The 21,143-nt window shown below is 37.5% G+C and overlaps 1 protein-coding gene across 1 annotated transcript in view; it reads left to right on the top strand.

Annotated features, from left to right (window-relative positions):
* Nucleotides 1-21,143, top strand: part of FBXL17 (F-box and leucine rich repeat protein 17) — a 525,355-nt gene that overhangs the window by 486,446 nt on the left and 17,766 nt on the right. The window contains exon 8 of the mRNA XM_024928895.4: nt 16,760-16,902. Coding sequence (XP_024784663.2) covers nt 16,760-16,902 — 143 coding nt within the window. The remainder of the gene's footprint in view (nt 1-16,759; nt 16,903-21,143) is intronic.

Below are 21,143 nucleotides of genomic sequence, written 5' to 3'. Positions count from 1 at the left end.
TTTCTTTTTCTTTCTTTCTTTCTTTTTTTTATCATATCCACAATCTCATTCATGATTTTCTTGATTGGCCCTGTCATAAATCCTGTGAAGTCATGCACATCTGGACAGTTTTCTCCAGCAGTGATTGTTTTCACAGCTTTTTTTTTTAATAATAAGAATGGCATCTTCAATGGTGTCATGCTTCCAGACTGTTACATGTTGTATCTGGGTTCTCTTTCACAGCATTGATAATTCTTTTCAAAAAGTACCATGTGTAATGAACCTTAAAGGTCCTTGCAATTTCCTGATCTAGAGGTTGAATTAGAGACATTGCATTTGGAGGCAAGTAGACATTTTGATGCCTTTGGTGTTAAACTCATGGAGTTCTGGGTGGCCGGGGGCATTGTCCAATATCAAAAGAACTTTAAAAGGCAGTTTCTTCCTGGCAAGGTGCTTCTCGACTTCAGGGACAAAGCATCCAAGGATCCAGTCCAGAAAAAGGGTTGTCATTATCCAGGCTTTCTTGCTGTACAACCAAAAGACTGGCAGCTGGTATTCATCTTTTCCTTTCAAGGCTCATGGGTTAGCAGCTTTATAGATAAGGGCAATCTTGATCATGAATTCAACTACATTTGCACAAAACAGAGTTAGCCTATCTCTTCCTGCCTTAAATCTTAGTGCTTGCTTCTTTTCCTTACTAATAAAATTTTTTGTGGCATTTTTTCCAAAATAGGGCACTTTCATCTACATTAAAAATCTGTTCAGACAGATATCCTTTCTCTGGTATGATTTTCTTAATGACATCTGGGAACTGCCGCCTCTTGGTTGACAGAAGCTGCTTTTCCTATTATCTTGGTATTTTTTTAGGCCAAACCACTTTCTAAAATTATCAAACCATCTTTTGCTGGCATTAAATTCACCATATTTAGATCCTTCATCTTTCTTTTGCTTTAATTTGTCATTTACTGTAATGACTTTATTTTTTTCTTAAATTATACTAAAGTCTATAGGTATGCCTTTCTTAAAGTAATCCTGTACCCACATAAAAGCTATATTTTCAGTACGAGATAAAAATGTGTAGTATTTCACAAAAAAATGCCAAATTTTCATGCCTGCTGGCCTAGCTGCAATGACAGCTTCACAAATTCTCTTTTCTTATTTTCAATGGTCTTTACGTTGGATTCATTTATTCTGGTATGGCAGGCAACTGCAGCTGCAGACCTCAGTCTATAGTATGTATCAAGCAATTCAACTTTTTCTTGTAATGTCATGGCTTTTCTCTGCTTCTTGGGAGCATTTTCAGCAACACTAGTGGCATGTTGTATATGTCCCATGATGTTATTCCTGGTTTGCAGTATTGCATTAAACATGATAAAAAAATAGACAAGAACTGCAAGAGATCACTTTTTACTATGATGTGCAATTTACTGAGAGATGTACTGCTCACGTGGAGATGAGTAGTGTCACACAGTATTTTAAGTGGATGCTTACAATACTCACCTTCTAGTTGGCTCAGCAGTGAACAGTATTTGCACAGTCATAATAATATAAGTATCTTCTATTTTATTTATTCTCCTGCCACACTGAAAGTGAAGACAAGGACTTTCTTTTACTCATCTTTTTTTTAATCTCCTTTATTATTTTGCATGAAGTAATCATACAACAAATATTAGTCAAATTAGCCTAAAGTTTAATAGTTCATTGCATAATTTCTCAACATCACTGACTCTCTTTAACTTCATAATTCTTCAACAAAATAATGATGCGGGATACTTCTGGTTAACATACAAGTGAGTATCCCCATCCAGAAAGGCACATCCAGCAATTCTTTTTTACAGTCATGACTCTCCAGTAGTATACCAGTCCCTGAAGAGGTGAGAATATCTTTAAAGAGTCCCAGTTTCACACCCCAAAAATGTCAGGGAAGAGGGATCCGATGGACAGACCATGTTGATGAGCCATCTACATTGTCTGTCACCTTGCCTCCAAATGGAGGAGATTGCCAGAAGTGAAGGGGGCAAAAGAGGATGACAGAGAGAAAGTGCCAGAATTCAACACAAAAACGACTTAAAACATTGTTATTAATACCATGTAACCTCTTGAACATAGAAACCTGGGAGGAAATGTGTGCCTGCATAAAGGAAATAATAGGTTTTTGGTAACAACACTGGACACACAGACAGCTCTAGCTCATTAATCACTTCCCCATATTCCCAACAGATAACCAACCCCGGTCAATCAAAGAAGAAACAATCTGAAAGGAACAAACATAGGATCATTTACAGTACCTATTAACTTGCATTTTATTTGAGAGCATCATTTGCAGAAAAGCGGGGATGGGGAGTGAAGTGAGACCAACAGAACAGGAGTGATGCTTGTGGATCTTGTGTCTAAAGGGTTTTGAATCTATAAAAATTAAAAGAGCTTGTGAAGTTCCAGTTAAATAAATTGCTACAGAACAATGAAAACATGTCCTGATAAAGGTATTGACCTAAGATACAAAGGAAGAATACAGCTTCAGACATTAAAAGCTAGATACATAAGAAGGGTAAGAAATCATGTTGGACTTAGACTTCTTTGCAGCAAACTGATGCACCTATCTATAAAGCCTCGAAGGTAAAATTAAGATGATCCCAAAATTTACTATTTAGCCATGTTGTTCCTTCCCAGGCATGAGGGTACCAGTCTTCCTCAAGCATACAAGAACTTAGGGAATATATGATGAATCTTTCTTTAAAAAAAAATTCTTAAAGGTAGTATCTAGCCACCAGAGATTAATCACAATAAAGATCTCAAGAACTTAAAAAAAATTGTGGATAAAAGTATGCTAAGTGTAGAACCAGAGGAAAACAACCATGAGAATTGTGGTTACAAAAGACAGAAACATTAAAACCTGATAATATAAAAATAATAATATTGCTAACAAAAATAAAAGGAGGAAGAGGGAAAAGGGAGAAGTGCCTGCCAGTTTTCTCATCTTTCCTAGAACTGATTCCTAAGAGATTCTGTCGAATTTAAAGTGCAGAATTTTTTAAATGACTCCAAATTATTAAAGGTTTCATAAAATTTTGTCTTAATTGATGTAAATTCTTTTAAAAATTATTATATTTTATGGTAAAGAAATAGCTGAAATTCTGATTCTTGTAGTTGCAATTCAGTCTCTTTATTTTGATTAAATTTATGTAAAAACAAATACATTTTTAAAAGCATGTGTAATTATATATATGAATGAGATTTATGTATAAATCTCACACATGTATAATTATATATAAGAGTGAGATTTATATATAATGTCCCCCAGGATGGATCAGCTCCAGCTGGTTTTCTTCTTAAGTCATTGCAGGCAGGATTCAGATTATTTGCAACTGAGAATGGTTAGTCAGGTTTGGAACACATGCCTACCCCCGGCCTGAAGAAGGCAGGGAATCTTGCATCATATGCCCCAAACTGCATCCTATGGAAAGGAAAATTGAGGGTTTGTTGTGAGAAAATGAGAATTGATGTCAGGCAGGTAAAAACCACCAATGTCCCCCATCTTTGCCTCACTTTAAAACTTGCAGTAGAGTAAGCTTCTCTCCCACTCAGTATGCCACTAGAGGAATTAGCTGATTTAGTTTCTTTATCAGATCTGTTCCTTCATTCCTTTCAAAGTAATTACAGGCTGCTTCTTCCCTGTCTCATGACACTGATTATTAGCTAAAGCTAATTCATCAGCTGGATATAGGTGAAACACCTTTAGCTATCTTTCAGGAAAAGCTTAGTAAATTATTTGTCATTCTTCAACCCAAGAAATGTTCTCCCTGTAAGTAAAAGTTTATTAGATACCGTGAGAGGTCTTTGGGTTCAGCCATTTTCTGTCCCAGCTATAATTAGAAAGCTAGGCAAATTATATCAACTCCTAGGGAAAAATCCACACACATACTCTTTTTAATAAATCTAATTTACTCTATTTGCTTGGTATTAACAACTGTTAATGTTATGTCCAAATTCCCTTCCTTCCTCGTTGGAAAGAACTATATCGCTACAGCCAGTACATACAAATGGATAGTTAATTACTCGGCACAGAGGGTTATGTGATTCATCACTGCAATGTGGAAGTGAATGTTGCCAATTGTCAGCTTTTTCCAAACTGCATAGTGTTATATGGTTTATGTCGCAATCAATGGTGGCAAAACTCCAGAAAGAAATACCACCTAGGTGTCAGAGACTCATTAAAGTGATCAGTCTGTAGTCCTTCATCAGTGATTTCCAAACCTAGCTATGTATCAAAATCACTTGGTGACATTTAAGAAAAAATAAAAATAAAAGAAGACAGCATTTATCCCCAAACCCACTGGAATCAGAATATTGTTGGTTTTGGGTCAGGGACAGATTCAAGATTTTGTAGTGCCTGAGGATTATATAATATGTAAGCTCTCATTAAGAAAAAGAATACAACAGTATCTTGTTTTTACAGACTTTTCAAAACATATTACCATGTGAACACACTTCTAGGCCCTTCTAATGTATAGGTCCATGTAAGTGATAAACCCTGAAGCTCAACCTTCATTAGCTTCATGCTGAATCTACCTGTGGGTTAGGGCCTAGGGATAAATGTGTGTGTATATTTGTGTATGTATATGTGTGTGCACATGTGAGCAGTGTGCTTTTGTGCATGGTTTAAGCTCCCAGATGAGCAGATCCAGAACCAGGCCTCTCCCTTCTGTAGCATCCATCCTGTTTATTCTATGCACCTCAACTGTTTTCTCTCAATGTCTTTCCTTTCCCTCCCTGCTTTGTTACTTCCTCTTGTGCTTTCTTTTTCTACCTCCCATTCCTTTGATTGTGTCCCCTACTTTTTCATTAGTTCCTAACCCTGACAATGATACCCACAAGTCCCATTGCTGGATTTTTGAATTGAAATAATTGCTGGACTTGAGAGATAGACAGGTATATTAGACAGCAAACTGGGAATGGAAGAGGCCATTGATAGGAAGATAATAGAGAATATCGAAAACAGAATATAGAAAATGTATTATTTGCTGTATTCTAATCTAGTTCTCTACTAAACTATCAAAACTGGAAATGTTTTGAATTTCATGTTTTTGTTTCCTTTGCCTTTCTTATGGCAGAAATGCCCATAGCAAAAATCATTGCAAATATCTACACTAATCCACACTCGAGACAACAGCCTCTGAGTTACAACTGTACTGGTTGCAGTTAGGGAGAAACAGTTGTGCTACATTTTCCATGTTTAGTTTTAGTTTGTAAGTAGCTTTATGCTTTTTTTTCCACATAATTTTACATGATTTTAGGTGTTGGATTTTGGCACCAGTAAATAGCTTTGTTTGCCTTGGGGAGCACTGGATTAGAAAGAAAACTCACTGTAAGAAATGTCAAGTTCTTAGTTTTACTCTGGGAAAATTAAGTGATCTATTCAGTAGAAGCCTTTTAAAAATGTTTTTCTTTTTACTTTGTAAAAATAAAACTTGCATAATGTTGAAAAATTTTAAATACACAAACATGTAAGGAAAAATATGTATTACCTGTAATCTCCCCCAAGCAAAGACATCTCAGTGACACAATCATCACAGTGATTGACATACTTGTAGCTACCCAATAAATATTTTTAGAATAAAAGAATAAGTGTGAACTCTTTAAACAAGACCCCTTTCTGATTTTTCCCCTAAGTGCTTATAATTGTGATAACTAATATGTACACATAGACAGCCCCTAGCTTATATTGGTTTGAGTTATGATTTTTCAATTTTATGATGGTGTGAAAGCAATACACATTCAGTAGAGACGGTACTTAGAGTTCTCATACAGCCATTTTGTTTTTTCCTTTCAGTATAGTATTCAATAAATTATATGAGATATTCAATAACTTTATTATAAAATGGGCTTTGTGTTAGATGATTTTGCCCAACTGTAGGTTGATGTAAATGTCTGAGCACATTTAAGGTGGGCTAGGCTAAGTTATGATGTTCTGTAGGTTGGGTATATTAAATGCACTTTCAACTTACGATATTTTCAACTTACGATGGGTTTATTGGGACATAACCCCATCGTAAGTTGAAGAGTATCTCTATTTAAACAAATGTATATTGAATAATAAGAAAGACTCAGCTAGTCAATGATGACGCAAAGATTAATAAGAGTGGTCTTTGCCCCTTCAGTGGAGTTTATATGCAGTAGAAGAAATCAGTGTATTCCTACTAATCCAAGGACACTTAGACACACAAGGACACAAAGAGCAACTATGTAAAATTCCATGTAAGAAATTTCTTCAAAATCTAAGAGCCAAGAAATTTTTTTTTTCTTTTTACATCCTTGAGTCCTCTTTTTCTCACTCCACATTCAATCTATGAGCATATGCTGTTGGTCCTATCTTTAAAATTGATTCAAAATTCAACCCCTTCTCTCCATCTCTATTATGCAGCCCTAGGCCAATCCATTATCACTTCTTGCTTGGATAATTGCAATGGCCTCCTTATTGGTCTTCCTGCTTCTGTTCTTACCTCCTTACAGTCTGTTCTCAACCCAGAAGCTGGAGCAATTCGTTGAAAGTTTAACTTAAATTATATCACTCCTGTGCCCCAAATATTTCAGTCGCTTCCCATTTTATTTAGAGTGAAAGCCAATATTGTTAAAAATGGCCTACAAGGTTATCTTTCCACCCTCTTTTCCATTAACTCCCTGTTTCTCATCTCAACGGCACTCCATCGTTTTGGAACAAACCAGCAGTCTTCCTACCTCATGGCTTGGCACTAGGTTTTCTCTGCATGGAAAGCCTTTCCCATAGATATCTTTATGGCTTACTCCCCCACCGTTTCAGGTTTTTGTCAGATGTCACTTTCTTTGTGAGGCCTTCCCTAGCAGACTTCATTAAAACTGCAACACTCTCATCCTGGTCTCTGCTTTATTTTTCTCCAAAGAATTATTGCCATCTGAAAAATTATATTGTCTATTTATTTATTTGTATCCAGAATACAAGCTCCACAAGACCAGGAATTTGATCTTTTTATCCCCAACCACTGAAACATTTGCCTGACACATAGTGGGTACTCAATTTGTATTTGTCGAATGAAAGAAAAGATAATCTATTCACTCTGCCATTATCCCCCATGTTCTTCCCTTTTCCTCTGTTTTCCTTTGCTTCACTATCAAAATACTTTTACAATGTTTATTGGTCAGCCTGACAACATGTATGTTTTCACCAACCTTGGTGTGTTTAAGTGGTGTTCACTGAAATCACATCCTACTCTGATACATGGTAGGTTAGACAATTTTTTTTTTTTTTTCTTAAGACAAGGTCTCGCTCTTTCTCCCAGGCTGGAGTGTAGTGATGTGATCTTGGCTCAATGCAGCCTCCACCTCCCAGGCCCAAGCAGTCCTCCCGCCTCAGCCTCCCCAATAGTTGGGACCACAGGTGCACATCACCACACCCAGCTTATTTTTTTTTATTTTTTGTAGAGATGAAGTTTTGCCATGTTGCCCAGGCTGGTCTTGAACTCCAGGCCTCAAGCAATCTGCCTGCCTTGACCCCCCAAAGTACAGGGATTACAGGCATGAACCACCATGCCCAGCTTCAGACAGTTTTTTTTTTTTTTTAATCTGAGACCAGCTTAAAACTGACATTCGGTCTTTACAGTGGTCTGAAAAACTCAGTTTAGGGAGTTGGACAAGGCAGATGTATGACAGAGACACTAATGTACTTTCCCATCTCTGCAAACTAACATATTTAAACCCAGAATTCACTTCTCATAAAGTGAGGAAATCTAATGTAATGTCAGGATTTTGGAAAGGATACATAATTCTTTGATAAGTAATATATGTATTTATGCAGGCTGGAATAAAAAAGAATCATTGAACCAGGGACTTTAGGTTCTCAGCGAATGTTACAGTTGTAAGGTTCTTTTTCTTCCTCATCTTTAATTTTAAAATTTAATAGGGGGATTGTCAGGGGAACCTAACATTCTACTCAAAGGGTTGGTTCCCACCAAATACAGCACCACTGAAAACCAGAGCAGTGGATCAGGTTCCTGTTAAATATATGTTAGTTCTAAATATGCCCCTTGTTTTTGACATTTTTGGAAGTCACATAATAGGAATCATTTCTACATAATCAAATTTTTGTCTGTTTTCAAAATAAAAATAAATAAGAAGGGACAAGGGATAAATGCTTATCCTTGCTGCTGCTGCTGCTGCTTAAGACATTTGTTTAAAAAATTCTTCACTTGAACTGACTTTTCCACCAACTTGTTCATCTCATAGGAAGGAAAGCAGATGCAACCTATAAATAAGGCTTGCATTACCATTTCAGGAGTTACAGGGCAGGAGAGCCTCTTCCCAGAAAGGTCAAGGGCCACAGCTAGCTTGCTCCCTTTGTGAGTCAGACAATACCTACGTGTTGCTCTTCTGAATTCAGTAAGCAGAGTTATATAAAACGAATGCCCCTGTGTACAGCTGCTTGAAAATGCTAGCACAATTCAAATTTTTAGTCTCTAATGTTATCTACCATTGATGGGCAATCATTTTTATTATTTGTGTTTTTCCACTTGATTTTCAGGGATTCAGAGTTTCTAAATAAAAAGTGCTCCACCATCTTTAAAATTTTCACAAACAATTGAGCATTTGCAACATTTTCTATAACCTTATTTATTCCTGAATTTACTTAAGTTTCACGTCTTCAGATTACATGGGAAATTATCTGGTGTTTAGAAAGCTATTATTTGCTGTAATCTAATAATAGAAAAATTATGTGCCTTCCCATCATTAATTTAATGTGATAGATATCTACTAAGTATTACAAGGGTAGAGGCACTCTGCTAGAAATTTTTTTAAAGTGTGGCACCATGATAAAGATACACAATACCATTAATCCTTAGGGAAATGGAAATGAAAACCCACGAGAAGGTACTACTACGTACCCACTAGAACAGCTGTAATCCAAGAGAGACACATTACCAAGTACCAAGAATGCAAGGGAAACTGGAACCTTGCATACATACTGGTGGGAATGTGAAATGGTACAACCACTTTGGGAAAACACTTTAGCAGTTTTTTTTATAAAGTTAAACGTAACACTTACCATGTGACCCAGAAAGTCCACTCATAGGCAGTTACCCACTTGAAATGAAAACATATGTCCACACAAAGACATGTATGCGAAAGTTCACAGCAGCATTATCTGTAATAGCCCCAAGGCGGAAACCACCCAGATGTCCATCAGCAGAATGAAATATTATACAGCATTGAGAAATGATACCAGTATACATAACACTACCAGTAATGATACCAGTATACATAACACTACCAGTATACATAACAACGTGGATGGATCTCACATGCATAATGGGCAGCTAAAAACCCAGAAGAATGTTTGGTGTTTGACTCTATATAAAGTTCAAAACAGGAATGGTAATGTGTGTGATTGGAAGTCAAGATAATGATTATCCTTGTTGGGAGAATAGAAGTGACTGAAGTGGGGATGAAAGACCGCAGGCGTGCTGGGCTTGCTCTGTTTCTCAGCCTGGAAACTGTCACACAGCTGTGTGAACTTTACTAAAATTCATCAAGGTGTACCCTTCAGACATGTGCAACTTTCTGCAGTTAGTTATGCTTCCAGAAAGTTAATTAAAACTATGAAAAATGAGTGACACTTGATTTTCAGACATTCAGAGGTCCTAGATAAAACACACTCCATATTCACTGCTTCAAGGATTTTACAATCTAATGGGGAAGACAAACATGTTGATAAATAATTTTAACATGAAACAAACTCTGGTAAGTGCTACATTAGAAATATAAAATAAGTACAATGAAGAAAAGGAAAATGTTTACAAAATATTGCAAAAAAAGAACTATCTGGAAAAATGTTTTAGAGTGTGGTCAGTGTACAGTTTACTATAGATAATAGGAAGAATATAATAATGTATAAAAATGGATGGAAAGGACATAAATTAGAAGTAAAGAGATTTAAAAGTATTGGATTATATACAAAGTAACTACCGTTTGAGAGACCAAACTGTTTTAAAGTGTCAGAACACATTAGCTATTTATATCCTTAAAAGGGAGCTCTTTTGTTTTCACTTGACTGACTTTGCCCAAGCTGTAGGTTATTCTGTTCCAGTGGTTCTCAGCCCTAGCTGCACATCAGGATCACAGAAACTTTTATAGCTTCTCCGGAATCAGATTCTCCAGGGGTGGGACTCAGGCGTCTGTACTTTGAATAGGCACCTGTGATTCTCCTCAACAGCCTGAGTTAGGAACCATCCCTGTAGTCCCTGCGGGGTGGAGGGAGCCTTCGCAGGGACCATCAACGCAACAAATGATTCTGAAAGTGTCATTTCTTTGTTTTTGGAGCTTCTGTGGCTTCTACAAAGAAGAGCACGTTTCATATTTATCTCTTTGTAACCGTGCCAAGAAATTTCTTTGCAAATGGCTTTTATCGAAGTATTACATGAAAGATGTTAATCCTACTGTTAAATTTTAACCCTAATTCTTTCAAGCACTAGGGCTTTTCTTCTGATTTTATTACAGGTACATAGATCCATAGCAGAAGATAGAACTGGAAAGGACAAAATGGCACATGCAGGTCGTTTGTTAATGCACTTGTATGACTAATCTTCCTTCTATTGAGGAGGAAATGTATTTTTAGTTCTCACATTTATATATCCGAGGTTCCATTGTGAAAATGTTGTCACTTAGAAAATTTTAGTCCTCTACTTAATTCATTCACTTTGTTATCTATTCTTAGCTTATCCATACTTTTTTTACTCCTTGTTTTGAAATCATTTTAGAATTACAGAAAAGTTACAAAAATAGTAGAGTTCACGTATGCTCTTCACCCAGCTACCTCTAACTTTAACAACCTCTACAACCACAATACGCTTATCAAAACCAGGAAATTAACACTGAAACAATTAAATTAAGTGAACTACAAGTCTTATTTAAATTTAACTAGTTTTCCCTGATTTGTCTGTTCTAGGATCCAACTCAGGACCCCACATTGTGTTTAGTTGTCATGTCACCCTAGTTTCCTCCAATTTGTAACAGTTCCTTGTTCCTTTTTTTTTTTTGTATTTCATTACCTTGACCCTTTTGATGAGGACTAGTGAAATAATTTGTAGAATGTTTTTCACTTTGGATTTGTGTGATGTTTTCTTCTAAGTACATTGACGTTATTCATCTTGGCAAGAATATTGTAGAAGTGATCAGGGAGTATATATAGTGTTAATATGTTTATATTTATCTGATTATTTGTATCAGTATGGACTTGTGGATACTTACTTTATGAACTATAATCCATACTATCATTATTTATTTTGATGCTCAGATTTTTCCAGCTTTGGTCACTGGCAGCTTCTTCTGATTGGATCCTGTGTCCTTTTGAAATGCTCCCCATTGTTTTAAAAGCTTTTCTTTTTCTGATATCACTAGATGTTCCAGACTCATCTTGTACTTTCCCTGCTCCAGTCCTGGAATCAGCCATTTCTCTACGAAGCTCTGATTCCTTTCACTGGAGAATGATATTTAGAAACCAAGATCTGAGTGCTGCTAGGGTGCCGTTGCCCTCAGTTCCTCCCAGCAGAAAGAGCTAGGAAATAGATGTATGTATACTAAACCAGGAATACACATACACAATACTTATTACTCACTTCTGTAGCTATCTATGTATCTGTGTATGTGTGTGCCTCTCCTATTTTCTTATTTGTAACTTGTTTCACTAACAGTGAAAACACTAGCTGTCATTATTTACAATCCTAGATTGCACAGAGTAGTTACTGAATTCCTAACTCATACTCCTGTGACAAATTTACTTGCTATAGTACAGTATTTGTTTGCTTACAGTTCTTTTTGGTTTTCCTCTTATACAGTCAACATCATGTTTCCAAAGTGACTTAAATTCATTTTTAATTCCTATCCCCTTTGGCATAGTTATATTATTCATCTGGGTTATGCTGTTTATTTGGGTTCATTTGTTACTGTTTGTATTCCTCTTCAGATTCTTACACATTTTTTTTTTATTTTGGGAAGTGTGTAAGGCATTACTATGGTTCAGAGAGTCAAAGCTATATAAAAAGAGCTATTACAAGAAGTATCTTTTCTTCTCTCTCTTCTTCCTCACAACCCCACCCCCACATCTTGTGCCTGCTTCTTTATTTTTTACCAACCTTTATAGTTACACAGTATTTTGTGGTTTCTGGTTTATGCTTCTCCTGTTACTTGTGCACAGATGAGCAGATTAATATGTATTTTATTATATTCCCTTGTGCTTTTTACGAAGGGTGGTAGCACATCATATAAACTCTTTTGGCCTCTGCTTTTGTTTTACTTAATGATTTGAAAATCATTCCAAATTAATTCCTAGGGATTTTGCTTATTCATATTTTTAGAGTGGCATAGTATTATTCAGTTGTGTGGTTATAGCATAGTTATCCGAGCACTCTCCTATGTATGGATATTTAGGCTGTTACCATTATTTTGCAATTACAATCAGTGCTCCAATAAATAAACTTGTATATATTGAAGTAATTTTGCACTATTAGAGGTATATTGTCAGAGTAGATTCCTAGAAATGGAATTTCTTGGTCAAAATTAAGTGCATGTGTGCTTAAGTCTTTTAATCACTCTGTCATTTGTATGTCTATGGGAATGACTATTAGGGGGTTAATGTATATCCTTCATCAACACACAAGTTACTGAACTACAGCTTTTAATTTGTGTACCTTTTTTAAAATTTAACTTTCTTCATTAGTTGCACTTAGCACATTAAAAAGTATATTAAAATTGCATTGGAGTTAGGAATTAGTCTTGCATAATTTATCCCTTTTCAAGGTTCAATAAATACCATTGTAATGTGTCAACAGCCTCTAATGAAGGTAGTAATGATACATTACATTTACAGCCCTATCAGCCCAGGTACAGATTAGAAGTTTATGATCACTGATAGAGAGTAGGCAGTTCAAGACTCTAGCAGTGACATAATGACTAAGTATTTATATAATGCTATCATTTGCCCAGAGTTTTTTATTTTTTGAAATTCTTTCAAGTCTTTTCATTTTATAGCAACTACACAACTGTAGGATGGATTGGGGAAATATCAAATAAATCATGACATTTATGTAGTGCAAAGTCCCTTACATCTGTCATCTCACTTGAGCCACAGACCAACCTCGTGAAGTAGACAGGACAAATAATCAACCTCCCCATTGTCCAGGTAAGGACGCTGAGACTCAGAAAAGTTAAATGTGATCCCGATGTCAAACATCTACTAGGTAGTAAGCCTAGAACCGAACTTGAGACTAGACCACACTACAGGTTTTATAACTAGCTTATGAAACAACAATGAAAAACTGTCCAAGGACATGATATAGTCAAAGAGAGGCAAATTACGTGCTGTATATTTTGGAATCAGAAGATTCCCTCAGGCCTCTTGGACATAGGGTACATACTTGGCTACCTGAGTGGCAAAGAGAAATCCGTTCTGACCATATGCAGGGCTCTACTCCCACCCTAGGTGCTGCTGTTGCAACAGAATAAGCACTGGCCTTGGAGCCAAATAACCTCAATTTGTACCCTGGTTCTGCCACTTTATTAGATTTTTGGGCCTTGGTGAGCTGTTGAACCTCTGTTTTCTTACCTCTGAAATGGTTATTGTTCTGCAGAGCTGTTGGAAGAATTAAGAGTAACTTCATCAGAGAGACCCTCCCTGAAGCCCCCAGCTAAATGTTGTTCTGTCCTACAGTGGTCAGTCCATTTCCTTCAGAGCACTTGTCACAATTTAGAGTTATGTTTACTTTCATGTTTATTTGTTTCACATCTGTCTCTTCTGCTAGACTATAAACTTCATGACATCAAGGACTCTGCTTGGTTTTGTTACTCTGTGTCTCTTATACCTACCCCAGTGCCATTAATCACTGAATAAATCTCTCTGAAATGAGTCTTCCCACTTTCTTGTACTGTTTTTACTTCAGCCACGTAGAATACCTGCAGCTCACTTGTCCTTTCTCATCTCTACTTTCACACATGCTGTTTCCTTTGCCCAGCATACCTATCCTTGCTCATTTGTTTATCTGGAAAGCCATTACTCATCCTTCAAGACCTAACTCAGCTGTTCTGTGAGGGCTTCTGATGTATCCACATTTCCCTGAAGCGTGAGGGGGCTCTTACACCCCCTTAGCATGCCTCTATTACAGTTGTTGCTGTATTCAATGGATATGTTTAAGAACCTTCTCTGTACGAGGCATGTGCTAGGTGCTGGGCATTGACAGCAGTGAATAGGAGCTGTTGTTCTAATGAGGGAGTGGGCCACAAAGAAGTAAACAAATAATAACATTCCCAATAGCAATAAATGCTAGGGTGATCAGTTCTGAGAAGTTGACCTTTGACCTGAGATCTGAAAGCTAAGGAGTTGGGAAAGGGAACAGATGGGGGGTAAGCCTTGGATTGTGACTGTTTACTAGGCTGTTCCTTATTTCTACCCCACCTCGCACCCACCCCCCAACCTCCACTCAACTGGCCTCTGAGCTCCATGAATCTTATATTCCCAGTAGCCAACAGAGGCCCAGTATGTCACACTGCAGTTCCACCACTGGTGGCATGGCCTATCAGAACTACCAGGTGCCTTGCCCCATGATTCTGCTGGGAGCTGGCTCCCAACTTAAAATCCACTCCCCCACTTACTATCTTGTGACACTAGGAAAGTTATTCAATCTCTCTGTGACTCCATTTCCTGATTATTAAAGTGGAAATAACAATAAGACTTAATAGGGTTGCAGTTAGTAATAAATCTGACAATACACCTGAAATTCTTAGCCAAGGGCCTGGCACGTAGCATGTAGTCAGTAGATGTTGGCAAAAATGCTCTAGAGCTCACGAGGTGCTTATTAAATAAATGAATGAGTTAAGAAATAAAAAAGTTTCATTCTAACTTCAGTAAATAGTACTAAGTCAAAAGAAAAGCCTTCAAACATCAGTGATTTTACCACCCAGAATCAATAGCTATTGACTCTTTATCTGCTTATAAAGCAGGCTGTGATAGTCCAGGGCTTTTCTGGATAGCACTGGGCTTTCGTGTTCTAGCCTCAGACCTTAATGAAACAACTGCACAAAATCTACCAACCTCAGGCCATCCTGCAAGTGGTGCTTTGTCATCTTTGGAAATCATAGTTTGAGCACTTTGTATTAAAAGGGATTTATTTTATGTATCCCCTACTTCATTTTTCTTAGCAGATCTTCAGGATATCATAACCAATGAAAGTCATGATGATACCAGAGAGAACAATTTTCTTAGGTCAGAGACACCAAAATTAACCTGGGATGTTGCTCCTTCTATACAAAAATAGTATTCATACCATTTCTGCAAACTTTTAGTAGTTGGCAAATCCCCCAAACCCTTTGGAAAACTTTAAATATCAAAACAGCATGCACAAAGATGAAAACATTAACAAACTGGTACATAAAGAACTTTTTTAAAAAAAATTGTCTCTCTATTGTATTTTCACTGGAAAACACTGGGATCATGATTGTTGTTTTTATAAACATTAAATATCTGGCTACTTGGGAGTGCTTTCCTACTGGAATGTACGGACATGGGTTTTCTAGTAAAAAAAAAAAAATACTGAGGTAATTAGCAAAGAAAGATTTTGCCAAATATTCTCTTCTGTGAGCTGTAGGAGTAAACATTTGTTAACATGAGTACTTAACTCTAAATTATCCATCTAGTCAACACATTTTGGGAACTATCATTCACCTTTATTGTCACAGAAATCAACTTATGCTATCTTAGAATGAGGAAATTATCAGAAAACCATTTCTCTTTTCTTTTTGATATTTGTGGCACTGTTTTCAGGGTTTTGATTCACAAACCAGTGCACCATAAACTGGTGCTGGGGTATTGAAATTTGTTTTTCTGCTCCTTAAATATAAAGATGGGCACATTTATCAAAGTCGGTAGAAAAGAGCCACATTCACCACTTGGTCGCTGTGATGGGGTGATGGGTTATGGGACTTTGCAGTGATTAGTAGTGCACATCATAGATTATGGGATAAGTGTCTGCACTTTAGTGGTGGTACAATGCTAAACAGCCAAGAAGACTACAGATACTCTCATAGTTTACAGACGACAGGCTTCATTTTGTATGTTAATAGAAGGAAGACTTCTGATAGGATGAGGAAGTTCACCATAACAAATGCATTCCCTTTACTGCACTCTAGCATGGCACCAATTAAAATCAGCAGTATGTATGATGTACTCTTAATTCCTAACAGTCCCAAGAAGCGCTAATGTGAAAAATATTTTATACTTTTACATTTTACAGGTCATGAACAGATGGAAAAAATTATGCCAATTGGTAAAGACATTCACTTGCAGTATAACACTCCTCAAAATGGTGTTTACGTGGGTTCTTCTTTAAAAAAAAATTAAAGTTATCTTGGGTAAAATTAAGTTAGTACTTGGGTTTTTTTAAATGTTGTATCTGTAATACATTTTAATTTATTCCTTCTGCAGAGCTGAATGTTTGAAAGTACAGGTAACCTTGTAATGAATAAAACTGATAAAAGGTTGTGTCCAATGAAAGGGAAATTATGGAATGATTATTCACTTTGCAAATGGTTTTGTCATAGGGAAGCTTTCCTAAAGCATTTCAAATTTAATTTAGTTTATAAAACATTCATTTACACACAAAATTTCAGGAACAAATTTAGTGAGGAAATGAGATGAATAGTCATAATAAGATAGAGCTCCCTTACACTGCTAACATTAATGCTTTCTCTGCGTCCCTTCTTGCAGCACTGATAGCCATTGGGCGATACAGCATGACAATAGAGACTGTGGATGTTGGATGGTGTAAAGAAATCACAGACCAAGGAGCCACCCTGATTGCACAGAGCAGCAAGTCTCTGAGATATTTGGGGCTGATGAGATGTGATAAAGTAAGAGTTGACTATCAAGTTGTTTGCTTTCTACATATCAGTATAGTTAATAGCTTGATGTCATATCCTCTCTCCTTCTCTATCTCCACTCCCGTGTATTATATATTATATATACATTTTATATATATATACAATTATAGCTATGCATTGTTTGCCTGCTTTTGTAAACTAATCTGAGATTATCTTTGTATTTTCCCACTTAATAATGAATTTTGTGCTTAAGTAGAAAGAAAAAGTAATCATATACATAGTCAACTAGAGTTTGGCATCCTATTCATAAGTCCATGGACCAAAATGTAAAAGATTACATGACAAACTGCAATTTGCAGGGTCTAACCGTAAAATTGTATTCTGGGTTTCAAGTTTCCAGCAACAGTAAAGGTGGAAAGAACAGTGCCAAATTGGTTTTTCACAAGTGTGTAATTTTGGTACTGAACATCTATGTATTCTGGCCATTCAGGACCAACAAAGGGCCAGTAAGGGGGTATGTGGGAATTTGCATCTCCCCATACATCAGATGCCACTCCCAGCACATGATAAGAAGTGGTTCCAGAGGTCCTGGTGGAAGGCCTGTAGAACCAGCCAGGGATGTGAGCATGAGTTTAGGAAATGGTGTAGCATTTAATGTGGGACCCTTTGAAGACTGAGAAAACAGATAATAAAAATCTATACTGACACCTGTAATCCCAGCACATTGGGAGGCCAAGGCAGAAGGATCACTTGAGCCCAGGAATTTGAGACCAGCCTGGACAACATGGGAAAATCCTGTCTCTATCCCCCTCTCCCCCAACAAAAAAAAAATAGCCAGGCATAATGGCACACACCTGTAGTCCCAGCTACTCGGGAAGCTAAGGTGGGAGGATCACCTGAGCTCAAGAGGCCGAGTTTGCAGTGAGCCGTGATTGTGCCGCACCACCTCAGCCTGGATGACGGAGCAAGACTGTGTCCCAAACAAACAAAAAAACCTATGCTGGACACCAGGCACTCCACAGGTGTTTTCTTCTTTGTTTATTCCATGTTTTTCCTATAACAAGTCTAAGAAATAGTTATTTGCATTGTGAAGGGGAGAAAATGGAGGCTCAGAAAGACCAGTCAGTGGCCCAGGGATACTCTGGCAAGACTTCATGCCGGGTCTTTGGAGTCTGTATCCAGTGCTGCTGGCACAACCCAGGGGGCAGTCTGTGGCCACGGGGACTGCTTCCCTTAGAAAAGGTCCAGTTCAGATACTTGCTCAGAAAGTGCCGCCATCTTGTACTAATTTACACATGTGTGCTACTTCTGTAAATGGTGATTAGAAACAAATCTAGCAAAATAATGTGAAACTAAATAGACACGCCATTCAAAGGGCATGCATCTTCTAAATGTAGCAAATGTGGGGGCAAATGAAGTATGGCCCAAAGCCCTTGTGTCCTTTGTGATTTTTTGTTAATTGGCTAATTCTTTTCTCCAAACACTTTAGAATCCCAACTTATACGAGACCTTTGCCAGCTAGTTATGTTTAGAGAAATGTTATTATATATTCTCAGCCCAGCCCAGAAGCGACTTACTTTGTAACTAAGCAACAGCACTGAGATCCGGGGCTTGCGAATCTCCCACAAATCTTTCTACTAACCAACCTAATGCCGCTGCTAACCCTGCCACTTTAAAATGACTTCTTTTAAGACAAGTTAAAGGGTCCACCACAGGCAGAGTGCTCTAGAAACAGGAATCAATGACGGCAGAACTCCTCAGCTTCCAGCAGAAGGAACTGCCACATGAATGCTAACTAAAGCTACCAAAATGTACACATTCATACATATGTGTCCACAGCCATTCTCAGAAATTGCCATATTTCTAACCTGTAATCTTTAGATGGTTAAGATCAGCTCCATCTTCGGAGATACACTGTAGAAGTTGTATGTTACAGTTACTACAGGAGAATATTATTCCAGACATATTTGCTGACCAGCATTTTGCTGATTTTTAGTTAAGAAATGGGTTATTTTCTACCCAAATGCAAATTAGTCCAAAATTAAATAGAGACAGTGTTCAGATTAGCTGTATCCCTGAGGGTTTTAGCCCTTTTCCTGGGCTGCCTCTGAATCCTTTCTCTAACCAGAGAGCCACTCTGAGAACCCATTGGCTCCAGCACGACGCCGTCTGGTCAGAGCCTGCTGCAGCGCAGCCCAGGGAGATGCTGGACCCAGCCTTGCTGTCTGGCTTCCTCAGACTTAAAGCAGCTCAGAGCCAAACACGAGAGGCTCTGTGAGGATGGAAGACAGTTCCAAACCACACACAAAGCACAAGTAAAGCCTTGCACAGAAAAGCCTGCTTGTTGGTTTAGTTGGATGGAAATCTAAAGTAGCTATTCCGTTTTCAGATTTTGTATCATGCCATCCATCTCCAGATTTTAAGTTACCATCAAGATTCAAAGGAAGATATGAGTAACAAAGAAAAGAAATTAGTAGCAAGGGTATGGTCTGCGGAGAGCCAGAGTTCAGGTTCAGATCTGGGCTTTGCACTTACTAGTTGTGTCACCGCGGGCAGTTACTAACCTCTCAATGCCTGTTCCCTCGTTTGCAAAATGAGGATGATACTAGTACCTATCTTGTAGAATTGTGAGCATGTGAATGAGTTAACATACGTAAAGCACTTAGAATAATGTCTATTGTATATAAAATGCTCTGTTACTGATTAGTCTTATCATCGATATCATTATATTAACCTGTGTTGTGATACTGGAATTTCCCAATGAGAAAAAAAAAAATTATATTGCCTACTATCCCATTTTGAAAGACAATTAAAAAGAAAGGAAAAAAATAAATTCAGACTAGAGAATGCTTTGCCTTTGTGCTTTTTCCTCACCTAAATTTAAAATTAAGACTATTTTTTATACAAAGATGTCAGTAATTACACTTTCTACACACTTTGCAATGGAAAAACTAATGCCTCCGTAGGACACTTAGTATTTGGTATGAATTTATTAACCATCTTACTCCAGCACAGGGATGCAGAAAGATTTGCAGTGGGAGAAAAGGGTGAGTTGAAGATAAGACTGTTCAAGTACTTAGGGAAACAGAAAGTAACAAAATAACAGTGAAAAATAAGAATAGAAACAGGAAACATAAAAACTATGATTAGGGAACGGAGAAGAAGATACACCATCTCCTGGCAGTCTGTGATCATCTGTGCCAGCAAAGCATTAAAGAACAAAATTAATTTGGCCCTGTCACTTTTCTCCCTACCTTAACCAAATCTGCTAACCACCAAGAAAACCCATTAGAGTTCTCCTCTTGTTTCTGCACACCAGTGGAGCCAATGGAGGAGGCAGGGAACCTCAGCATCTACTCAACAAACCCCTTGGTCAGGAATGGTGTCAGTAGGATCCCTGCACTGGAGAGAGATGTGGTTTGTGAAGTCTGTGTGTCCTTGTGCTGGCATTCCGTGATCCTGTGGTTCTGAGAAAGAACGTTCTAGTTGCATGTTCTTTCACAGTCAGTTTTACTGAGGGCCACTTATATTTAATTTGGAGGCTATACTTTACCAAACTGATGCTTTTTTCCTCATTTCACCTTTTGAGGAATTGCAAGAATAACAAAATGCATTGTATTTGTTGTAGGAAAACAGTGTTTCCCCCCACGACCCCCACCCGCCGTCTCTCTTGGTTAGGTTAGCAGAGAACAAATGGGAAAAGTTAAACATACTCGTTGCAGATGAAAGCAACATGTACTTGGATTGTCAAACAAGGGCTAAGCTAAACTGCAGTAAATATGTTTGGCTGCAACATTGGTGATTCCTGGGGAGGAGTCCTCCAGTTGTGCAACAATGCAGCATTCCCCATGCAGTTGTAAAGTCAGGAAGTGCATTAAGAAGCCCCTGTTTGAGTAGCTTTTCTGATTCCTGGATGGATAAGCATGTTAGAGGGTTTTGAAGCTGACGCCACTTAATCTCCTAAACTTTAGTGCATTGTAAGAACCAAGAGAAGAAAACGCTGTGTGAGACGGCTTTGATGAATTGGGGTGAGCTTATATTCTTAAAGACTGTTCAAAGGCTTACTTGACCTTGGGAATTAGAGTTGACCCGAAATCACCTATCAACTTAACTCACATTTATCTGGTGATTTACTTAAAAATACTTGTGTAATCAACGGGACACTCTAATAAGAGCAGTATGTTCCCTCTGTTTTCCGCAATTATAAACAGCGGCTTTGGTCGTAGAAATTATTTTTGTGACTTCAGTGAATTCTAGATTCTCTATAGATC

The sequence above is a fragment of the Pan paniscus genome, chromosome 4 (genome assembly GCF_029289425.2).
Source record: "Pan paniscus chromosome 4, NHGRI_mPanPan1-v2.0_pri, whole genome shotgun sequence".
In the NCBI taxonomy this organism is placed as follows: domain Eukaryota; kingdom Metazoa; phylum Chordata; class Mammalia; order Primates; family Hominidae; genus Pan; species Pan paniscus.
Note: the sequence above shows the minus strand (reverse complement) of the source record. Positions and strands in the feature narration are given on the sequence as shown.